Below are 21136 nucleotides of genomic sequence, written 5' to 3' on the forward strand. Positions count from 1 at the left end.
GATACGAGGTGTACCCACACCAGGACAGGGACCCAGTGGTCCCTGCCCTATACCTACATGTAACGCCCCTAAATTTAGTATTTAGGGGCACCCTGAACCTTCCTTCCTTAGATCCAGATTCCGAAACAGCAAAGAAGATCAAGAAGGAAGAAGACCTGCTGTGCAGCTGCTAACAAGAGGAAGACACCAACTGCTTTGGCCTCAGTCCTACCGGCCTGTCGACCCTCGAACCTGCTCCTGCTAAATCCCGGCACCTCCTGTGGTCAGCAACGTCACAAACCCCGGAGGACCTGGCTACCTTGTGACTGAGCACCTGGGACTCCCACGAGCAGTAGCTCTGCTCAAAGCAAGTATCTAAGCCCTGGCATCAGCCAGGAACCGCGAACCCTGCACACACTGCACCTGCCAAGTCTGGCCTGTGCTGGAGTGGACAAAGACCCCGAGGACGTCCCCCGGCGACTGTGACCCAGAATCCGGCACCCAAGGACCCACCTCGACGCCTGTAGCCTTGGAACCAGGGACCCCCCACCCCCACCCCCCCCCCCATACGCGATAAACAGAGGTAAGATTTCCCAACACCAAAAGGCACCCCTGCACCCGGAGGCCCCTGTGCCAGACTCCTGGATACCTACCTATCCTCCGACTACCCAACTTACCTCTCGAAGTGGTGGTCAAGAAGAATCTTCGTCCCTGAGCTTGCAGCCTTTGTTCGTCCTTGAGCTTTTCCATTGTAATCCACTGAGCGCCCGAAGGTTCAAAAGCACCCAGCCGCCCGAGTGGCCCTGGCAGTGCAACTTCTACTCCTACCTACTTCCCCATTTGCCCTGAGCAAGTGACCAGGAGCCCAGCTCCCACAGCCGCATGGCCTGCTAGTCAGCCAGCACCAACCAAGGGGCCCCTGCCTCCCATAGGATAACATTGGGCCTAACTCACTCTGCACCCGGCTGCCCCTGTGCCGCTGAGGGTGTAACAACTGTACTTACCTGACCCTGGGAGACCCCTGAGTCTATGCCCAGAACCTTCACTCAGCCAGTGTAGTACTTACCCAAAAGCCGATAACTCACTTTTCTTCCATAGGGTAACATGGACTGGTTTCTCTTGAAATTTCTTCTAAGTGTGGAGTTTATAAACTTTAAAATATTCACCTAAAATCAACCGAGTAACGAAAACGGAATTACTCACCTGTGAAATTTCTTCTAAGTGTTGATTTTTGCAAACTACAAATATTCTTTAAAAATCGTACCAACTGTGAAAACGTAATTACTTACCTGTTTTAGATAGATGTCCCAGTACTGAGCCTAGGAGCCCAGCACTGAATTACAAAAGTAACGAGAACATACTTTACCCGTAACTTGAATTTTCTCCCATAGGAAACCATTGACTGTTTTTCTATGAAATTTCTTCCAAGTGTCGATTTTGCAAACGTATAAATATTCCTTAAAAATCGCCTGTGTAACTTAAACGCAGTTTCTCAACTGCTTAAAGGTGGTACACTAGTGCTGGATCTAGGATCCAACTCTGACTTAGAAAAAGTAACCATAACCCCACTTACCTGCTAAGTGAATTTCCTTCCATAGGATAACATTGGTAATTTGATTAGCAAAAGTTTCTAAGTGTCAACTTTTAAAATAGCAAAATATTGCTTAAAAATCATAACAGTAACTAAAACGTATTTACTCACTTGTTTCCAAGAAATGTCCCGGGACTGAATCTAGTGTCCAGTCCTGGAGTTAGAAAAGTAATCCTGAAAGTAATCAACTGCATACAACTTAAAATTCCCATTGAGCTCAATGTATTATTGCGTTTGAAATTGTGTTGCCTATTGCAACAAACTATTGCATTCCAAGTCAATTGCCTCTTGCAAAGTATTTAACTAAAGCATCTCATTCTGAGAAAGTACATTTTGATACCTATTGTTGGTTCTAAAATAAAACAACCATATATTTTTTATACAAACCATTGACCTAGAGTTCAGTTCTTGAATGTGTGAGACCATTTGCTGACTGAGTGTGCACAACAAATGCTTTACACTGTCCTCCGATACTGCCTTACTGCTCGACCAAGCTACCACTTTAGAGAGTAAGGTTACATCTAACTTTAGCCTCTGCCAAACCTCTGGGGGCTGTGGACTCTGAACACACTGTACCTATTTGGGAACAGTATATACAGAGCCACTTTCCTACACCCTCCACGGACTTCTATGTACAAAAAGTATGCTTGGGCAGTGAAGGTGCTGAAAGAGGCAGGGTAGTGAATTGTAGAAGAAAATCAACTTAAGCATAAAGGATGCTCTGTAAGAAGCAAGATAGCAAAAGGAATCTGAAGTAATACTCTCTACAGCATGCATCTCATTGCCTGGATTTCTAGAAAGCTCCAGTACAGAGTCATGAGTAACAAGAAGTCAGGAAAGGGGGGTATTTATCACATTTCAGATATCTTAACCATCCAAATAAAAGTAAGAGTTTGCATTTTGCTTTCACGTAAAACCTTCAAAAGGATTCTACTGTCATTTGACCACGTAAATCAGAGAATATGTTTTGCTTACAGTAAATTAGGCTGATCAGTAGCCTGCAGCAATGAACTTGCCACAGATGTTAAGCTACATTAATTAGCTTTTTATATAGTGCTTCACGCCACACTGCCAATGTTTGCAAGTGGAATAAACAACGAGTGTCATTATCACCCACCTGAGAAGTTGGCAATTTAACAACCCTTGAGGATAAGTGTCTGAGATGGTTTTGCTCGGATTCAAAATTTGTGACCGTAGATCACAGGAGAGGTCAGCAGTGAGCTTTAACTCATCGTGTCATCTTGCCAGTTGTCAAGGCAAAGCAGAGTTAACACTTGCATGTTCTTGGTGCAGGCACCTCAGTAGCAATGTTTGCACAGAATAAACATCTTTACTATGTATTCCATATCGCCCATTAGAGACATTTCCTATGTACTACAGTACTAAAAAAAATCCTTCCTTCATTTGCAAGGAAACCAGTGAGCAGGTGATTAACCGCCCATCAATCAAGCAAGTAAGCATGACACCAACAGTACAAAAACAAGGCCCAGTACTTTCAGTGGTTGGCAAAATGTGGATCAATATATGAATTCATTACATGGCCACTCATTTTCCAGTCATTGGCTTTCATCTAACTCCAAATTTCATTCTAGAACTTGTAGTCATGATTTAGCTCAATTCAACCAAAACCAAATATTTGTATAAGAAATGTCCACAACAAGTCACAACAAGCCCTACAATAATAGCTGCAATATTAATGTCCCCTGTTTTCCCATAGATCTACTTAATTTGAGGCTGATTCACTCTCTCTGGACATGCACCAATGAGCTCCTGAAAATGATTGTCCTGGAAATCAATTAACAGCAAGCAGAAAACATCTACCCAAACAAAACAACAATTACTAGAAGGCTTAACCTAGATCAGCCACACCACTAAATCAACATTTAAGAAAGAGGCTACCTATACCACTTAATCCACTAGAGCCCTCTGATGCAGGTTTAATGAATTACAATTGCTGATTAAAAAATAAAAATAAACTTTAATATTTACCTGTCTGGTGAGAAGCCCCAATGCACCAACACTTGCTTATCCCTCTTCATCACAGGTCGCAACCATTCATCTACCAAAAAAGGTGAGGAACACATTACAGACCAGCCAATTTAGCATTAATAGGAGTACAATGAACAACTTAGCTTAAATAAAAAACACAATAGGAGGGGGGGGGGGGAAAGACACAAACTAAGTAAGAAATGTTGATTTTAAAGTATTAATGCACATTCTGGTACAGTTGGGCCTACGGAATTAGCCAAACTTGGAGACCTAAGATAAGAAAAATATTACTGCCTCAAATTATGGTTTGAATTAAGGCTGTTTAATCTTTTTAAGAACTGCTAAAATCTGTATTTAACAGAGGTTGCTAGTCACAACCTATGTGTAGCTCATACCACCAGCCTCATTAGGATGAAACACTGAATAACCAAACTAGGTCCTTTTGAAATCCTCCATAAAAGAAGATTCACCATTTTTAATCTCATTAGGCACTCGAGCCACTAAGCTATTGTTTCTAGTTATGCAGAGAGATCTTTTGAACATTTAAAACAAGGAGAATAAAGATTAACACTAAAATATAAATGGAAGTTGATTCAGAATGCAAAAGTAAGTGGACATTTTCCATTGATGTAAAGTAAAGCACAGCAGCCCTAGATGCAAAATCTGATCTCTATTCAGAGGTCTAAAATCCAAATTTTGCCAAAGAAAGATTTGAGTGCAGATTATTGTACCCCTTTAAAGTACAGTAAAGGTTGTCACCAAACATGCTGGAGAACAGACCCAGTTGGCACATCTCTGGGGCTTGCAGATACAAAGCCCAGGAGGGCTCATTTATATTGTACTCTAATCTCTCTGAGTAACAAAAATAATACCTAATCTACAAAAGGACTAAACAAGCATTTACAATGCAACGGTCTCGGCATTGGTAAAGTTAGAGATATTGGCATTGCTCATGACAATGCCGTTTCTTTAAATGTTTTAAAAACAAAAACAAAAATAATGTCATGAGCAATGCCAATAGCTCTAACTTTACCAATGCCGAGACCATTGCATTGTAAAAGCTTGTTTTATTTCCTATTAGTTTGCCTTTCCTTGGCGGTCCACCCTTCTCATTAGCCTGTTGCGGTTTCTCCCTATGACATTCTCCTCCTTCATGCTCATAGAGACTGTTGTGTGTAGTCCTGTGGTGGAAATGCAAAACCAATTCAGAGTTCGGCATCGCCACAGTTCCCGTGATTCCCGTGTCTCCCAGTGCCATCCAATAACCGCACAAACCATGCAGTGTGTTGCCAACTGTTTAAACAAATAATTTGATTTCAATTAGCCTGCACGCTATCATATGTAACATATTAATATGCACACACTTAGCATCTCCCATCATCCCTAAACACAACTGCCGTGCAGTTCGTTTTCGTTTGATCTGCTAAGTCTGGCCATCTGTAGATGTGCACCTGCCACACGACCACGGGTAACCAGATGTAAAAGGATAATAAATGGGGAAATTGCTAACGAGAGTATTAGCACGTGTCAGTCCCCCCAAAAGTAAATTTCACTGTGCTGCATTATTTAATTCCCCAAATATAAGGCTGGTGTTAATAAGCTTTTTACTATCTGCTTTCAACAGTTTCTCTGAGGCACTATGTCGGTATTAATAGATCATTGAGTATTCATTCAGGTCAATGTTTTATTTAACTTAAGAATTGTGAAAAATGGGAGCATCGAACCACATAATGTAGGTTGCAACATATGGCGAGCCACTGAGTCCGGAAGAACAAGGTCTGCTTAAGAGAAGAATCACTTGAATCTCTATATGAGCGACAACACTTTATCATGACCATGATGTGATGTTATGACACAGGAACGATAACAAACAGTACAGGGATAGCGACGATAGTGGACAACATGCGCAACATTTAGGAAGGCTGCGATCATACAGACAATCGTGCACCTTTTTGCATACAAGAAATTCAAACCACGCATACATACGTGCGATCACAGGACAAGAAACACACAATAACACGTGAAAGCAGCAACGAAAGTGACAATCCTTTCAGTTGCAGACCCCAAACCATGCAACCCTGTATCACTAACTTCGGAAGCAGACTTATTTGGGATTTAGAAAAAATAAAAAAGGTCTTACCCATTCACACAACCAGTCAAACCAAAACACTTTAAACAATTGCTTCCTTTGCTTTTAAGTATGATCAATGATGTATGTACCCCTTAACCAGACCAGGCGAATATTATCTTCGCATTTAGAGATTACTTTTTCACCCACCTGGAATTTTTTTTAATCTCAGCATAAAGGAGTTTTCCCCAGTCCAATAACGCGTTCTTCTACCTCCCGGGACGTTGATGCGCCATTCTGTTCTCTTCTTGTGCCACTAAATACCCATCTGTTCCTCTTAACGGACTATTAAAGCTGCTGCAGATACGCCTGTCTCTTTCTCGAGCTATTGAACCGGTTTACAATCATACCTGCCGTGACTCACACTGTTACGACCGGTTACAGTCTCAGTCTTGCATGCCCTTTTCTTGGGATATTACGGTTGCCTCCTACCCAAGAACTGTTTCTTCTCAGGCTGTTGATTGCCACTGTCCTGTCTGCTACATTCTCGTGCACTCAGTGCTGCTGGAGCAATGTAAGCCTCTTCCCTGGACAACCAATGCAGATCTGGACTGTCTGTCCAAATGGCATGCAATTAACGGAGGTTAAAGGCCGCACTATCCCCATCTCACCCATGCCCCCAACTTACCTCAGTCGCCTCGGCCGGTGTGAGCCCCTGTCAGGTTCAGGGAAAGCTCGACTCTTAGCAGTGGGACAGGAATCCCCACTCACCGGCCATCTTGAACATCCGGCTCGACGACGTGTACATCTATACGTCCCTCACCCGGCGTTATTGCGTCACGCGAAGCACCCCGGCCTTGAAAGGATGCTTCTGCCCTTCGATTGGGATCGCATCTATTTAGCGACAGTTTTAAGTATTCCTCAGCAGTGACCCTAAGTGCATGAAGGAAATAAGACTGCGAACTGTCCGGGTCGCTCTGTCTGTAGACATAAAAGAAGGGCTACGATGGACTGGTTCTTGCAGAGGAACTGGGTGGCTCACTGGGAATGAAGCTATTAGATTGTCTTATTTGTTTTTTTAAAAAAAGGATTGTAAGAATTTCCAAATTACGCCAAGTACACGTCGGTTCCAAACATTTTATGAGAGTTTTTAAAATCCAGTACGCCATAGAAAGTTATGTAATTATTATATCTTATTTACAATACTATCATTATAAAAAGTCCGATTAATTTATTTTTGAAATTGTGTTGCTCCGGCTATAATATTACAAAAAACAGTATTTCTGGCGTTTGTTTGGTTGCTCGCGCCCTTATTATTACGAAACTAGTCCATACTAAGATGGCCGTTGCTTTCGCTGAAGTTTGTTAAAGGGAATTCAACCTCTCACCCCTTTCCATCTAGGCTGTCCCTACAAGGCCTTAAGTTTCCCGTTCGAAAATGTCCGCTCGTTTTTACGTGTCTTCTAGAAACAGTGTCTCCATGTTTAAAGTCCTCTGTCTATGCCCATACATGTACTCAGGGACAGCTGGAAGAGGACGTACCCAATTAAGTTCTACGGATGCGTAATTCAGTTTTTCTGTAATCGGAACCGACTGCTATGAGCGAGAGCATCTTAATGTTTTTTTTGTTTAGTGAGTTTAGTCTTGTGTTCTCAGAAGAATGCTTTAAGTGTATTACGCCAGTTTGTGGGGGAATCGGAGAATGTTGATGTAAAAGCTCACGGCTGAATCAATATTTAGCATACAGAGTAAGAGCAGGGGGAGAGGACGCCAGGAACACCACGGCCTTTCTCCGAGGCAGAGCAGAAATGCCTCGGAGAAACGCAGCGTCCTTTTCGGATTCGGGCGCGTTTGTCTTTTCTCTCCTCCAGCCATTGGCTGGAGGAGAGAATGAGACTTCTTGCAAAAAACACGCCTCCCGATCCGAAAAGGACGGGGGCATGATCGGAGTGACGGGACCTCTTCTCCAGTGGCTGGCCAGCATTCAAGAGACCAGCCAATGGAGAACAGGGGAGAAGAGGGGCGGGTTCAAGCCCCTCTTCTCCAAAACATTAAATCTCTCGACTTCCGGTTCTGCCTTCGGCAGACCGGATGGTCCCGAGACCTAAAAAACTATTCTATTAGGACCAGTTTCCTTGAGACAGACCATGTATGTCTTAAAGTGTACCAAACACTGGCAATGCCAATAAGTTTAGTTTGTAAATTAAGGTGCCGTCTGTGTCAATGATAGGGTTAGGCACTCAATAAATTATCACACATGCACTCGTCACTCATCTTTACACTCATGAATCCATTCATATACATCCACTGACTCATTCCTTATGTATTCCCCCTCTGACAACCACAAAACACACACAAACTCAAGAACATATACAAGATAAATTAAAAGAATACAAATGGAAAAAGAAAATGTGCTGCCATCTAAACACAGCTGGTACAGGATTGCAATAAGGAAACGAAACAGCAGTGGATGTTAGTCTTGCAGAGTGTTAGCGGCCATCTTAGAATGGTAAAACAATGATGTAGTACGGGTAATGCCACTCCCTAATGGCCTCCCGCTTTAGAAGAAGTGGCTACGTGGGATGCAGCGCACTGCAGATGAAATGAGAAGCAGCACTGTCTGTAGAGTTGTAATATGCTCTTAAACATTAATATTTTTAAAAAAGCAAATAAACGAAAAGGGAACTATAAAAAGGAGTCAACCTAAACCTAAGGACGGACCAACTAGCCCAGACAGTACACGGTCATGGTATGAAGCAGTTTAAATGACACTCTGACAGACCAATGGCAGAACAGCGCTTACCCAGAGTTCCTCTATGGAGCTATATTTATATACATTGATACGTATTATTATTTTTATCACAAAAGCTGGCAAACAGCTAAGAACAGTTTCAAGCTAGAATTATTACAGCACACATTTTCCCCAAGAATTTGTCATAGGTGGTAACGAACACCAGAATCCTTCCCATCAAAGGTAATCTGTGATATTTCTTGTAATACATAGCTGTAGGCTTTACTATATAGAAATAACAATCCACCCTTGAATGTATATTGACTTTAAAATATGTTTTTTACAATTAATAAATCAGGCCTTCTATGTTTATAATTCTTTATAATAAACATATAAGACCTATGGTATCATAACTATTTTTGCTAGTCCCCCAATGAGGCCTCCTACTGTTTTCTTTGGCAGATCACCATAACTAGCTGAAGCCCTTTGTACAGAGTTTACCTTTACCACAATGAAACTATCAGGCACAGTTATAAAATTACATAGTAGTCACAATTTACAATTGTCCAAACAAAATATGATCTCTCTTCACAGAGCAAACCTTTATCGAAAATTATCAAAAGAGTAACCAACAACAAACCCGCACCTACTAGTGTGAGATTATACGTAACAAAATACCCATTTCTGGGCTTTAATTAAGTGCAACAACAATCCAGAATTAAATGCCTATTTAATTTAACATATGCTTTTCACAATAAATACATCAAGCCTAGTGCATTTTTCTTAACATTTGATAATAAACAGATCCGGCGTATAGCCATGATCACTGGCTTGCCACTATGACCACCTCAATCCTGCTGTATTCAGAATAAGATTTACCAAAAGCCAAAAAGTGCAATACAAGCTGTCTTTATGGTGGAAGCACACACATTTGGCCCAAGCAATTCCTGTATTCCAACATGTGGGTGAAGCTAAAGCCCCCCTCTCAGTAGTAATCTGAAAGCTATTTTTTGTTACTCACATAAGCTAGGGCGACAGTTGCACTCTTAAAATAGACCTAAAAACTCCATGTAGATTGGGATAGCCCTTGGCATCCCATACTGCTAACACAAAACTGCGCTCTGAAATCTTAAGTTATTGATGGAAGGGAAGACTCCTGAACCTGTGATATATTACTCACGACTCCTCTCATCCCACCTGTGCTGCTGCCCGAAAAAACTAAACATCGTCAACTATCTAGTTATCCAAGACATTATTACAGCACTGCAATGTCAGTGTGTCCCCCTGAAAGATCAAGCTAAAGCAGCCACACTGCTGCTGGTTGAAGCAGCTGGATAAATAAAAACACAATAATCACAGGTTTGTGGGATAGGAAGCACTTTCTTCAGTAGAAGCACACAACTTCTGCCCAAACAAAACATACTCCTGAGTAATGTGGGCAGAGTCAAAGCCCCTCCATGCAGCACTTCTCAAACCATCTTTTTAGGATAATTACGTTACATCAGGTTGTGGGAATCGAAAATAATTGCTGTTAGCATGAGCTGAAGCCATCTTGTTTGCAGCATCCATTTAGTTAGCCTTGTGACTCATCCGTCTTCACTGTTGCTTGCATTTCTATTCTGCTCGAGTCATCAGCTTTAGTTAACTCCTTCTATTATAAGCTCAAGCAATGTATATGTGCTGAGAAAAGGCCTGTAGCTGCTAGAATGCACCTGACTAAAGACATAACTGTCAACTGTGCCTTGCAACTGTAAGCAGTTCTATTCCCCTCACACTTTGCTAACTAAGTGATTTCCCATCTGCCCATGTCTGGCTGTAACTATTCCTGTGTATGCTTGTACCTTCTATTTGTAATTACATGCTTACTCTGCAACAAAGGGTGTATATACGCACCATGGTCTCTGTATTCCATGTACTACCTCCTGCAGCACTTGAGGGTGTTGTATTGACGTAGTCACACTCATGAGTGATTAATAAACTTGTTATTTGAATACCAGTTTAAGTGCCAATCTCTATTTTGTTGGTTTAAGGACCGGTGGACAGAGAAGGGTGACCCCTGCACAGGTGTGCCCCTTAAAAGGCACATTTCCACAGTTTGGCGCCCAACTCATGGGACTCATCGGAGACATGGCTGCCCTAAGGAGTGGTCTTGACGGAGGAATGTAATCTTGCTGAGGAGACTTCCTGCATGAGGAGACCCGTGTCTTTGCAGACCGAAGCAACTTTTCCAGTTTTCTTGATTTGACCCGCCACGTGGTGGCCGGTCCCGACTGAGACTTTGGCGCAAGTTTTGCAGTGATCATTAGGTCGACCAAGAGATTGGCAGTTGGAGGTTGGAGACTATTGTTTGGTAAGGTCGCTGAAGCGGCACTCTTGATTTTGGATTTGCTTGGCCAAGATTCTGGTTTTGTTTGTCTGTTTATCTCTTGCAAAAGATAAAGGCAGGTAATGTGGAGATTTTTCTCTACTTTGGCATATCTGGGATAAGTAATATTTTACAAAATGTTGGTAGCATACCTGCTCCTAGCACACTCCGTAGGTTGTGTTGCTGTCTTGGTGGTACCAAAATGGATTTAGAAAGTAGTCAGCCGGCTACCCCAGAGGGGACACCTAATAGGCATATGCACATTAGATATGGTATTTCTTCCATAATGTATAGTACACTGTGGAACAAATATACGAAAAAGGATCCTGATTTACGATGGCCTGTGAATGGGTCATTTGATTTTAAAAAGATTCAGTTTGTAGAGCAGTGTTTGTTTAAGCATAAGAGTCGACAAGATATGTTTGATTGTGTACGAATGTGGGAGAAAGAAGTGCAAGAGAGAGTGAGGAAAGAAGAAGCTATAGCAGAAAAAGAACAGCGTAAAATGATATATCAAAAAGCGTTAGGATTAAAAAACTAAAGAGATGAATGCAATAAAAGAAAAGAAAAAGAAGAAAGGGAACTTCGTTTAGAGGTTACTGGCCAGTACCCTATTAGACGCCCTACTTATCCCAAACTTAACCCTTTCTGTGCCCATGACGAGCTGGACTCGTCATGGAGCACAGTCTGGATGTGCCCATGACGAGTCCAGCTCGTCATGACACCCACCCACGGGGGAAGCGCTGGCGCTCCCCCCGTGAGTGGTCGCTCCTTTTTTTTTTTTTTTTACTGGGAAGGCAGGGGAAGACCTTCCCCTGCCTCCCCCTGCCCCCCCCCACCCCCGCGTCCTCAATAACATCAGCGCGGCTTATTGGAGGTTTCCGCTTTGTTCTCCGTCGCGCAGGAAGCCATTTGCTTCCTGCGCAACGGAGAAGAAAGTGGTGAGTTTTGGGGCTGGGGAGGGGGGATTTGGGGAAGGACAAAGGCATTCAGATGAGGCCAGCTTGCTTTCGTGGACGTTCGGGGACGGGCAGAGAAGGATTTGGACTCGGGTAATGTCCTCTTCTTTTTGTGCTGGCAGCTGTCCCCCCCTCTCTTCCTATTATTCCCTCTCTTTCTGTCTTGCTCCTCACTTACTGGAAACCGTGACTTGAAGAAACGGTTCACAACTTCTATTTCCTTCTTTCATTTAGTTGCTTCCCTGTGAAATGGATCAAAAAAAGAAAAACACTACCGAGAAATGCCCTTTTTCTGACATTTTTCTTTTCCAAAGTGCAGCAGGATGGAGAGAAATAGAAGGTTTTAAATATGAAAAATAAATACATAACTAAATAAAGCAAGACAGAGGGGTTGCAAAGTGGCCAGATTGGTTTTATTTACATCCAAATACATCAGCATCACTTTACAGAGTTTGCCAGTGAAGCGCTACTTTCGTTTTCTCGTCTTTCTTTGAAAAGCATTATTGTTCCCAGGTGGGAAAGTGTACCATTCCTGGAGGTACAGCAATACCTGGTTGATGGGTGGATTGGAAAACACAATGTGTACCATGGCTCTGTGTTTATGGATGTGGTCTTTTTATACCATACTGCTTACGTTTTGTAAGGATATAAGCAATGGACATTGAAACGGTTCCCTTCAGGGCCCTCTAGTCATGTCCATAACTTTTCAGGTAAAACCACTCGCTGATTTCTGAATAGTGAGTGAGAGATCGTCAAGGTGACAATGTTGTTTCTGCTTACATTTCACATGCTTTACTTAATCTTGCATTCCCTGTGAGTGGTTGCTTTTTTTTTTTTTTAGGCAGCATATTACTCTTATGAAGTGCATAATTTGAATTGAGCCACATCCAAGTGTTTATAGCGGGCACAATTAGGTTATAGCTGAAGACAGTGCGAGTTTCTCTCAGTGGGAAAGTATGGTGTTCAGTGGGGGAGAGGATGTGGCACTATGGCCAGAGCTGTCGAATTTGGAACTGGGGAACCGGGTTCAGCCTTCATGACCAGTCCACCAGACCACCGTACTGAGGGAGCACATTACCATGCTAGACCTTAGAAGGCTTGATGTCTTAGCACAAGCAGGTGTACCCTAGTGGTGTCAATTGTGGGTTAACCTTGAAGGCCTGTCCACCACAATCCATACTGAAGTTCATCTCCTGTCTTGCGGGCAGGCCTAGGAAGCAGCACACCCTAGAGCAACAGTGATCCAGTCGCTGTGACTGTCACTGAGGTCACATGAACCTTGAGCAGGTTAGGGCGATGCGAACGGTGTGACCTCACTGGGTACCTATTTCGGGTGGGTGCGTAGTGTTTGCAAGTATATTATGGTTTGAAAAAAAACTTGCTGCCTCCTTCCTGGCCTCCAGCAATTTTCAGAAACAATAAAAATGTCATGATAACTTTGGTGATTAATGTTCTTCCTAGAGAGAGATGGAGTTTTGTCTAGTGGCAGGGTTGACTCCTGGAAAGGTAGCACAGAGGGTTAATGTGCCTGCGGCAAAGAACATGTACCATGCAGATCACAAAGTGCACTGCTTTAATGGGGCGACCATGATGAATGGTCATTTAATGTCAGCTGTAGATGATGGATCCCTGAACAGTGTCATGTATGTGCATGTTTGCATTGTGCTGAGGGGATTACCAGGTAATTATTCACGCAGCTCTCTGATGGATGTCACATGCGGTTTTTCTGAGTCCGCAGATAGATCATGCAGTCTGTGTGTTCTCTTTTGTACTGCCAGTCACCGGTGTATTCAACTGTGTGGCCTTGGACCGTGTCATGTATGTGCATGATCGAGGTAACCATTAGCGGCTATACTACGTGTCTCTTGGACCTCTTTCAAGTGGTCGCCGTCCTTTTTCCCCAGCAACCCCCCCTCCGGGCACCACAAGCTCTAGCTACGCCTCTGCCCCCGATGTCTTTTTTATGCATTCCTGCTGCACGATCATGCGATCGTGCAGCAGGAATGACCACTAGCGCCAGGGTTTTCTTTCATTTTTTAGGTTTGGGGTTGTTTGTGTGAGCGGCCCCTTAGGCAAGGGTCGCTCCCCTCATGGCCACCTTATTTTTTTAATATTTTAAAGTGCAAACAAAATCAAAGAGGTAGCAGACGATACGTTACAAGAGGAAAAAGTGATGTGTACATGTTACAAAAGAGTACAAAATACAAGCAGAGGTAAAATACTGCAATAAATGGCAGACACTCAGAAAACAAGAGCAAACGTTACCTTACATGAGGCAATGGTGGTAATTGTGCATGTATCAAAAGCAAACAAAATACAAGAGGTAGCAAACAATACGTTACAAGAGGAAAAGTGACATGTGTGCAAGTTTCAAAAGAGTACAAAGTACAAGTAGAGGTATAAAAGTGCAATAAATGGCAGACACTCAAAACACAGGAACACACTGGGAAGGCGCTTCTATAGGCATGGAGAATAGAATTTCCTATGATGTAAATACTTCCTTCAGATAATAGAGAGGGCTTGACTTAAGTTTGGAAGTGTCTTTGCAGGAGGAGAACTTTGAGGTCAATTTTGAAGGACTGGGAAGAGGGGGTGGTCCGGAGCTGAGGCTGAGTTCCAGATTCTCGCCGCGTTCCCTGTAAAGGATTGGGCCATCGATCTTTCCTTTTTGAAAGTGGGAGGTTCAAGCAATAAATTTTGCGCAGTACGTGATGGTCTAAAGCATTATATGCATATGTGACAATGTTTTTTTCTCCTTTTTATTCTAGTCTAAAGCTTTTGATTCCTGTTTCCGGTTTCGACAGTGGTTGTTCTGCAGTTTTGTGTAGTTGCATTTTTTTGGTAAGAATTTTTTGTTGTTGTATTTACTCCAAATGACTAATATTGTAATGTTTGAATGATTTTTTTTGTAAGTGATGTCATAATGGCAGCATATTAAGTTAGTGGTTTGAGCATGCAATTCTTTGCGATGTGTTTTGCATGGTCTTATGTGTAATTTCTTTTCTCTTTCTTTTTTAGTGGGATATTGTTGACCCATACTGTGTCTGTGTAGCGTAGGTGGTGGTGAGTAGTTTAGCTGCCTCTGGCAAGTGAGTGGTATTGTTTTGGAGTATATATGTGTTTTTGATAAAGGTGCTTTTTGTTTATTACTTATTTTACAAAGTGTTTGTTGTTGTTGACTTGTTTGACAAGTTACCTTTATTATAAATAGAGATCCGGAACTAGTGGACAAAATAAGCGCACGACCTACCATGTCCTATCGTAAAACACCGTCACTGATAGATAAGTTAGTAAAGAGCCATATGACATCCAACACAAAGAGAAATTGGCTGATGGAACAACCAACAGGCTTTGTACACTGTAATAAATATAAGGCATGTACAATCCGCAAGAATATGAAACAGGTAGAGGACTTCATGGGAAAAACCTTCAACATCACAGAAAGAATTACATGCGAGTCTACCTATGTAGTGTATGTTATCGAATGCTATTGTGGACTCCGCTACATAGGGAGTACGATATGTCCCCTGAAGAGGAGGATCTTGGAACATCTGAGAGCCATTCAAAATGGAGACACTAACTATGCAATCATGAAGCGTTTGAAATCCCATTGTGACAACAGAAGACAGGACATCAAATACTTTGGTTTAGTAACTGTTCCCAAAAGTGAGAGAGGGGGCAACAGAACTCTGAAGTTGAGAAGACTAGAATCAAGAATGATAATCAGGTTCAAGACTAAGATCCCACATGGTCTCAATGGAGACGAGGAACTGTACATTCACCTGTGAACCGAAAGTAGTCGTATATAAATATGAATCACAAAAAAAGACACAGAAATTGAGAAATTGGCGCAATTCATAAACCTGGCGGGCAAAGAAGCATGCAACAAGTAACTGACTCTAGTATCAAAGCAAATCAATTAAACATGGGCACTTAGCCAGAATTGACGGCAATAGGTACCAATAGAATATTGTCAATTGGAATCATAATTAGGGCTCCCAGTTTTCCGTTTTTATGGATTCATACATATAAATACAGACGCAAAACTAGATTTCCTTTGTCTGTATTTATATCTATAAACGGCAAAATACTAGCAAATTTTGCCGGGCTTCAGTGCACAAGACATTGTACATCACGTGTGATGCCAGACACAGGTAATGCACGCAATGCTGCGATACCGGTCTTTAACAGAATCATCCCAGAGCGTGCTGTGAAGGAAAGTTTGAGGGCAGCGGAGATGCAGGAGCTCTAAGAAGGGGTGAAAAAAACAACAAAGCCTTGTTAACAAGTGAATGGTCTTTTTAAAGACCTGTGATGTACTCGGGTGTGGCTGGCAGCTCAAACACTGTCTGTGTGTGTGTGTGCCCGGGAAGCTGTCTCAGCCCGGGCTGACACAACAAGAAGGAGGCGGGGGGAGGCCTATGAGTTATCTAGTACACAGCCGTAATGGCTGTCTTGTCACCTGAAGTTCCGACGTGGATGAGGGGGCATTTTTTTTTAACCTGCATTAGGGCCCAAGGTACCGCTGCTATACCACTGGCTGTGTGATATTGCGCCAATTGTTTAATAGTCATGTCCTTGCTTTCATTGTGATTTAACTCGGCAGTGCATCTTTATTATCCCCTCAGAACAGATTCCAGATTTTGAATCATATCAATTATCTCGGACTTCAGTTGCATATTATTACTTTCAGCGAAAATAGCTACCATTAAGTGAGTAGTAGTTAGCAGAATCATCCCGGAGCGTGCTGTGGCCAAGGGGCTGTAAAGGAAAGTTTGAGGGCAGTGAAGATGCAGGAGCACTAAGAAGGGGTGAAAAAAACAGCATAGCCTCGTTAACAAGTGAATGGTCTTTTTAAAGAGCTGTGAAGAACTAGGATGCGGCTGCAAGTAGACGGACGCCATCCCGGGTCGCTGTCTCAGCCCGGGTTGACACACACGATGGGGTGGGGGGAGGGGAATTGGAGCCCTTTGAGCCAAATGGATGTTGCGCGCCTGGTGGGAGAGATAGCCCCACTGTGCAATCCGGGAACCTGTACAATCCATGCTAATGAGGTCTGATCACTTGGAAACTAGTCAGCGCAATGTGAGTGTTTGGCATGGATGTTTTGACTGGCTTGTGAAACAATGCAGGGGAGACAGTTACCTACAGATCTGTACATTCATCCTTACAGTTCGACCAAATAGAACACTAATCCCCTCCAGCAGAGCCCTAGCCAAGCAATTGATTGAAATTCCTCAAAATGGATTCCCTCATCCATGCAAGCAGCTATTGCCCTCCGAGGTCTCTCCTCTCGTACATTGACAGTGCCCTCACATAACAACCGAGCGCATGTGTGCATTGTCAATTTAAATAAACGTGGAAAAATACTAGCTGTAGCGTCGTCTTTTGCTTGTAGCAAAAATAAATGTGGATAAAAACAGAAAAAATGCCCCAAAAATAAATATGGATAAATACAGACGGAAATGGCAAAAAAATAAATACCATAAAACCGGGAGCCCTAATCATAATTAAACATCTGGGACAATCCAGAATGATAATACATAACAGATGGATTCCAAGAGTAATGTGAAAAATTGGGCACAATAATGATTAAATTAGACATATGTCACTTAATCAAAGTAACAACGATACGAAAATTGTCATAATTATATGAGCCTGCAAGGAGTGATAAGTAAAAGGCACTGTCTCAAAGAGCAGGAACCATGGTGTGCACCGCTTAACACATAATACTCAGGAACATTCCAAAAAGAACCAACAAGAATGAAAGAATGTGGAAAGAGCGTGGTCAATAAAGCATCGAGAAAATGAAAAACCAAAAACAAATTTAGAATTTCAACAGAAACGTGTGCCCAGGAACTCTCAGAATTACAACATGAAAGCAAAATGAATTCAGGCCCAAAGCTCCGTGGTACATCAGAATACAGACTGCGCCGTGAATAAACACAAAAGGCATGAAAGGACCCAGAAAGAGAACATAAACACTACATTTCCCACAACGCTTCTTAAATAGCATGAATAGGAAACTATTAATAAAAAAAACAAAGGACGGATTCACATACCGTGAGCAAGATCCGTGGGGGTTGAAATGCGTTGGTGGTGGTGGTTTGATGGTGACAATTGCACGATTGCAATAAACCTGAAATATCGAATTCTCTTGGTGTGCGGTGTCTTCCTTTGTGGAAAAATTTGGTGGGAAATATGGCAAATGCTACTTACCAGTATGCATCTGTTCTTGGCATGTAGACCTGCAGATCTACACACTGTGCATAGATCGCCATCTGGTGTTGGGCCCGGATCTTTGCAGTTGTTTTTCCGCTTGGAAAGTCTTTGGAAGTCACGAGGTATGTGACTCCTCCTTTGGATCGTATTGCGCATGGGCTTCGGCTCCATCCTCAGATTGTTTTTCGCCAGCAGGGAAAGATGGAGCATAGTAATAACAGTGAAGATGCCCAAGTGTTTTGTATCTAAATAAGATAGACTGGAACAGATAAAGGTAGCCGGGGAGGCATGTGGCCGTGTGTAGATCTGCAGCTCTACATGCCAAGAACAGATGCATACTGGTAAGTAGCATTTGCCGTTCGAGGCATATGAGCTGCAGATTACACACTGTGCATAGATTATATAGCAGTACCCATCCTTAGCGGCGACCACCCGTATCTGTTGCAGTGGTTTGAAATAATGTTTTGAGTACAGCCTGGCCCACACTAGCCTGTTGCTTAGTTTGCACATCTACACAATAGTGTTTAGTGAAAGTGTGCGGTGTTGACCATGTAGCTGCTCTGCAGATATCATCTAATGGGATGTTACCTAGAAATGCCATTGAAGCCCCTATTTTACGTGTAGAGTGGACTTTAGGGGGAACGGATAGCGTTCGTTTTGCTTTGTGGTATCAAATCTGAATGCATTTGACAATCCACCTAGCTATCCCTGACTTGGAGATGGGGTTGCCTTTGTGTGGTGGTGAGAAAGAAACAAACAGCTGTTTGGTCTTACGAAAAGGTTGTGTTCTCTTGATGTAGTAGAGTAAGGCTCGTTTGACATCTAATGTATGAAGAGCTCTTTCTGCAACGGAGTGTGGTTGCGAGAAGAATACTGGTAGTTCTACAGATTGGTTTGAAAAGGAGAAATGACTTTAGGGAGGAATTTTGGGTTAGTACGGAGAACAACTTTGTTATGGTGCATTTGGAGAAAAGGTTCTTGAATGGTAAGTGCTTGTATCTCACTGACCCTTCTGAGGGAAGTGATGGCTACAAGAAAGGCGGTTTTCCATAGTAGGAATTGAAGTTCACATTTGTGTAGAGGTTCAAAGGGAGGTCCCATTAGTCTGGTGAGAACTATATTTAAGTTCCACACAGGTGAGGGTGGCACTCTGGGGGGAATTATTCTTTTGAGGACTTCCATGAAGGCTTTAATGGCAGGTACTCTTAAAAAAGTGATAGATGTTGCCTGTTTTGTAGATAAGCTGCTATGGCTGCAAGGTGCAGTCTAATGGACGTATAGGCTAGATTGTATCTTTGTAGGTGTAGTAAAAAGCCTATGATGTGTGGAATGGACACATCTAGGGGATTGATGGTATTGTTGTGACAATACACAACAAAATGTTTCCACTTGGCCGCGTAGCACGCTCTAGTGGTGGGTCGCCTAGCTTCTTTAATGAAGTTCATGCAGTCAGGGGGAAGATTTAGATAACCGAATTCTAGGATTTCAGGAGCCAGATCGCAAGGTTGAGCTGAGCTGGGTCCGAGTGCCTGATCTCTCCATGGTTCTGGGTTAAGAGGTGTGGAGAGAGGTGCAACTTTTGGTGCGGTACTACAGATAGTTCCAGCAGTGTGGTGTACCACAGTTGTCTGGCCCAAGTTGGAGCTACTAGGATTAGTGTGAGGGAGTGTTGTTGTAGTTTGCGCACCACTAATGGAATGAGTGGGAGAGGCGGAAAAGCATATGCAAATCTGCCTGACCAGTTCATCCATATCGCATTGCCTTTGGACAATGGGTGGGGATATCTGGCAGCGAAGCTTGGGCATTTGGCGTTTGTGGGTGGCGAAGAGGTCGATCTGTGGATGCCCCCACATTTGAAAGTACGGGTGAAGAACTTGCGGGTGGAGTTCCCACTCGTGGAGTTGTTGTGTTTGTCTGCTGAGCAGATCTGCCATAGTGTTTTGGACTCCTGGTACATGCTGGGCTAGGAGAAAGATTTTCTGGGGGATGGCCCATCTCCATTTGCTCTGTGCTAGCTGAGAGAGCTGAGGAGAGTGCGTGCCGCCTTGTTTTTTAATATAATACATGGCTGTGATGTTGTCTGTGCGGATTAGGACTGCCTTGCCTGAAATCTGTGTTTGAAAGGATTTTAGGGCTAGGAAGATCGCTAGTAACTCCAGGTGGTTGATATGGAGTAGCTTCTGCTGAGGTGTCCATTTGCCTTGCATGGTGAGATGTAATAGATGAGCTCCCCAGCCGGAGAGCGATGCGTCTGTTGTTAGTACTATCTGGGGAACCGGGTCCAGGAACGGTCGACCTTTGTAGGTTTTTGGTGGTCCACCACTGCAGAGAGCGATGGGTACGACCGTCAACCAACACCAGATCTGTTAATTGACCCTGGGCCTGGTTCCATTGGTGCGCTAAGCACTCTTGGAGAGGACGCATCAGGAGTCTTGCGTGAGGTACTATGAAGATGCAAGAGGCCATCATCCCTATTAGTTGCATGAACACCCGAGCTGGAAGGGAGTGTTGTGCTATGAATTTTGCGCGTAGAGCCTGAATGTTTGCAATCCTGGCAGGATTGGGTTAGGCGAGCGCTTTTGAGGTGTCTATAGTGGCACCTAGATATTGTTTAATGTGGGATGGTTGTAGATGGGACTTTTCGTGGTTTACCGTGAAGCCCAGCTGGTGAAGTAGCTGGATCGTGGTGTGTGTGTGTTGTACACACTGATTGTATGAACTGGCTTTTATCAACCAGTCGTCTAGGTATGGGAAGACATGAATGTGTTTTGGTGAATACTCGTGGTGCGGTTGTGACTCAGAACGGGAGCACTTTGAATTGGTAGTGTTGGCCGTCCACCACAAATCTGAGGTACTTCCTGTGAGCGTTGTGCACTGGAATGTGGAAATAAGCGTCTTTTAGGTCCAAAGTGGTGAGGAAGTCGTTTTGGGAAAGTAGCGGAAGTACCTGCTGAAGCGTCACCATATGAAAGTGGTCTGAGTGTATGTATTTGTTTAGGGGCCAAAGGTCTAAGATGGGCCGTAGAGTCTCGTCCCTTTTTGGTATGAGAAAATATAGGGAGTAGACCCCCATATTTTGTTGGTTGGTAGGAACGTGTTCTATTGCCTTTTTGTCTAGGAGGGAGATTACCTCCTGCTTGAGTAGCAGCAGATGTTCTGGTGACATTGGGCGTTGCCTGGGTGGAATGTTTGTGGGCGTAGATATTCGTTCTAGGCAGTAGCCTGACCAAAT

General features: G+C 43.2%; 1 protein-coding gene across 4 annotated transcripts in view; it reads right to left on the reverse strand.

Annotated features, from left to right (window-relative positions):
• SMARCC1 (SWI/SNF related BAF chromatin remodeling complex subunit C1) overlaps positions 1-21136 on the reverse strand; it is a 958790-nt gene that overhangs the window by 774663 nt on the left and 162991 nt on the right. For all 4 annotated transcript variants that reach the window (XM_085628643.1, XM_085628641.1, XM_085628642.1 and 1 more), the window contains exon 7: positions 3560-3629. In XM_085628643.1, the coding sequence (XP_085484769.1) occupies positions 3560-3629 (70 nt within the window). The remainder of the gene's footprint in view (positions 1-3559; positions 3630-21136) is intronic.

The sequence above is a fragment of the Triturus cristatus genome, chromosome 10 (assembly GCF_964204655.1).
Source record: "Triturus cristatus chromosome 10, aTriCri1.1, whole genome shotgun sequence".
NCBI classification, from domain to species: Eukaryota; Metazoa; Chordata; class Amphibia; order Caudata; family Salamandridae; genus Triturus; species Triturus cristatus.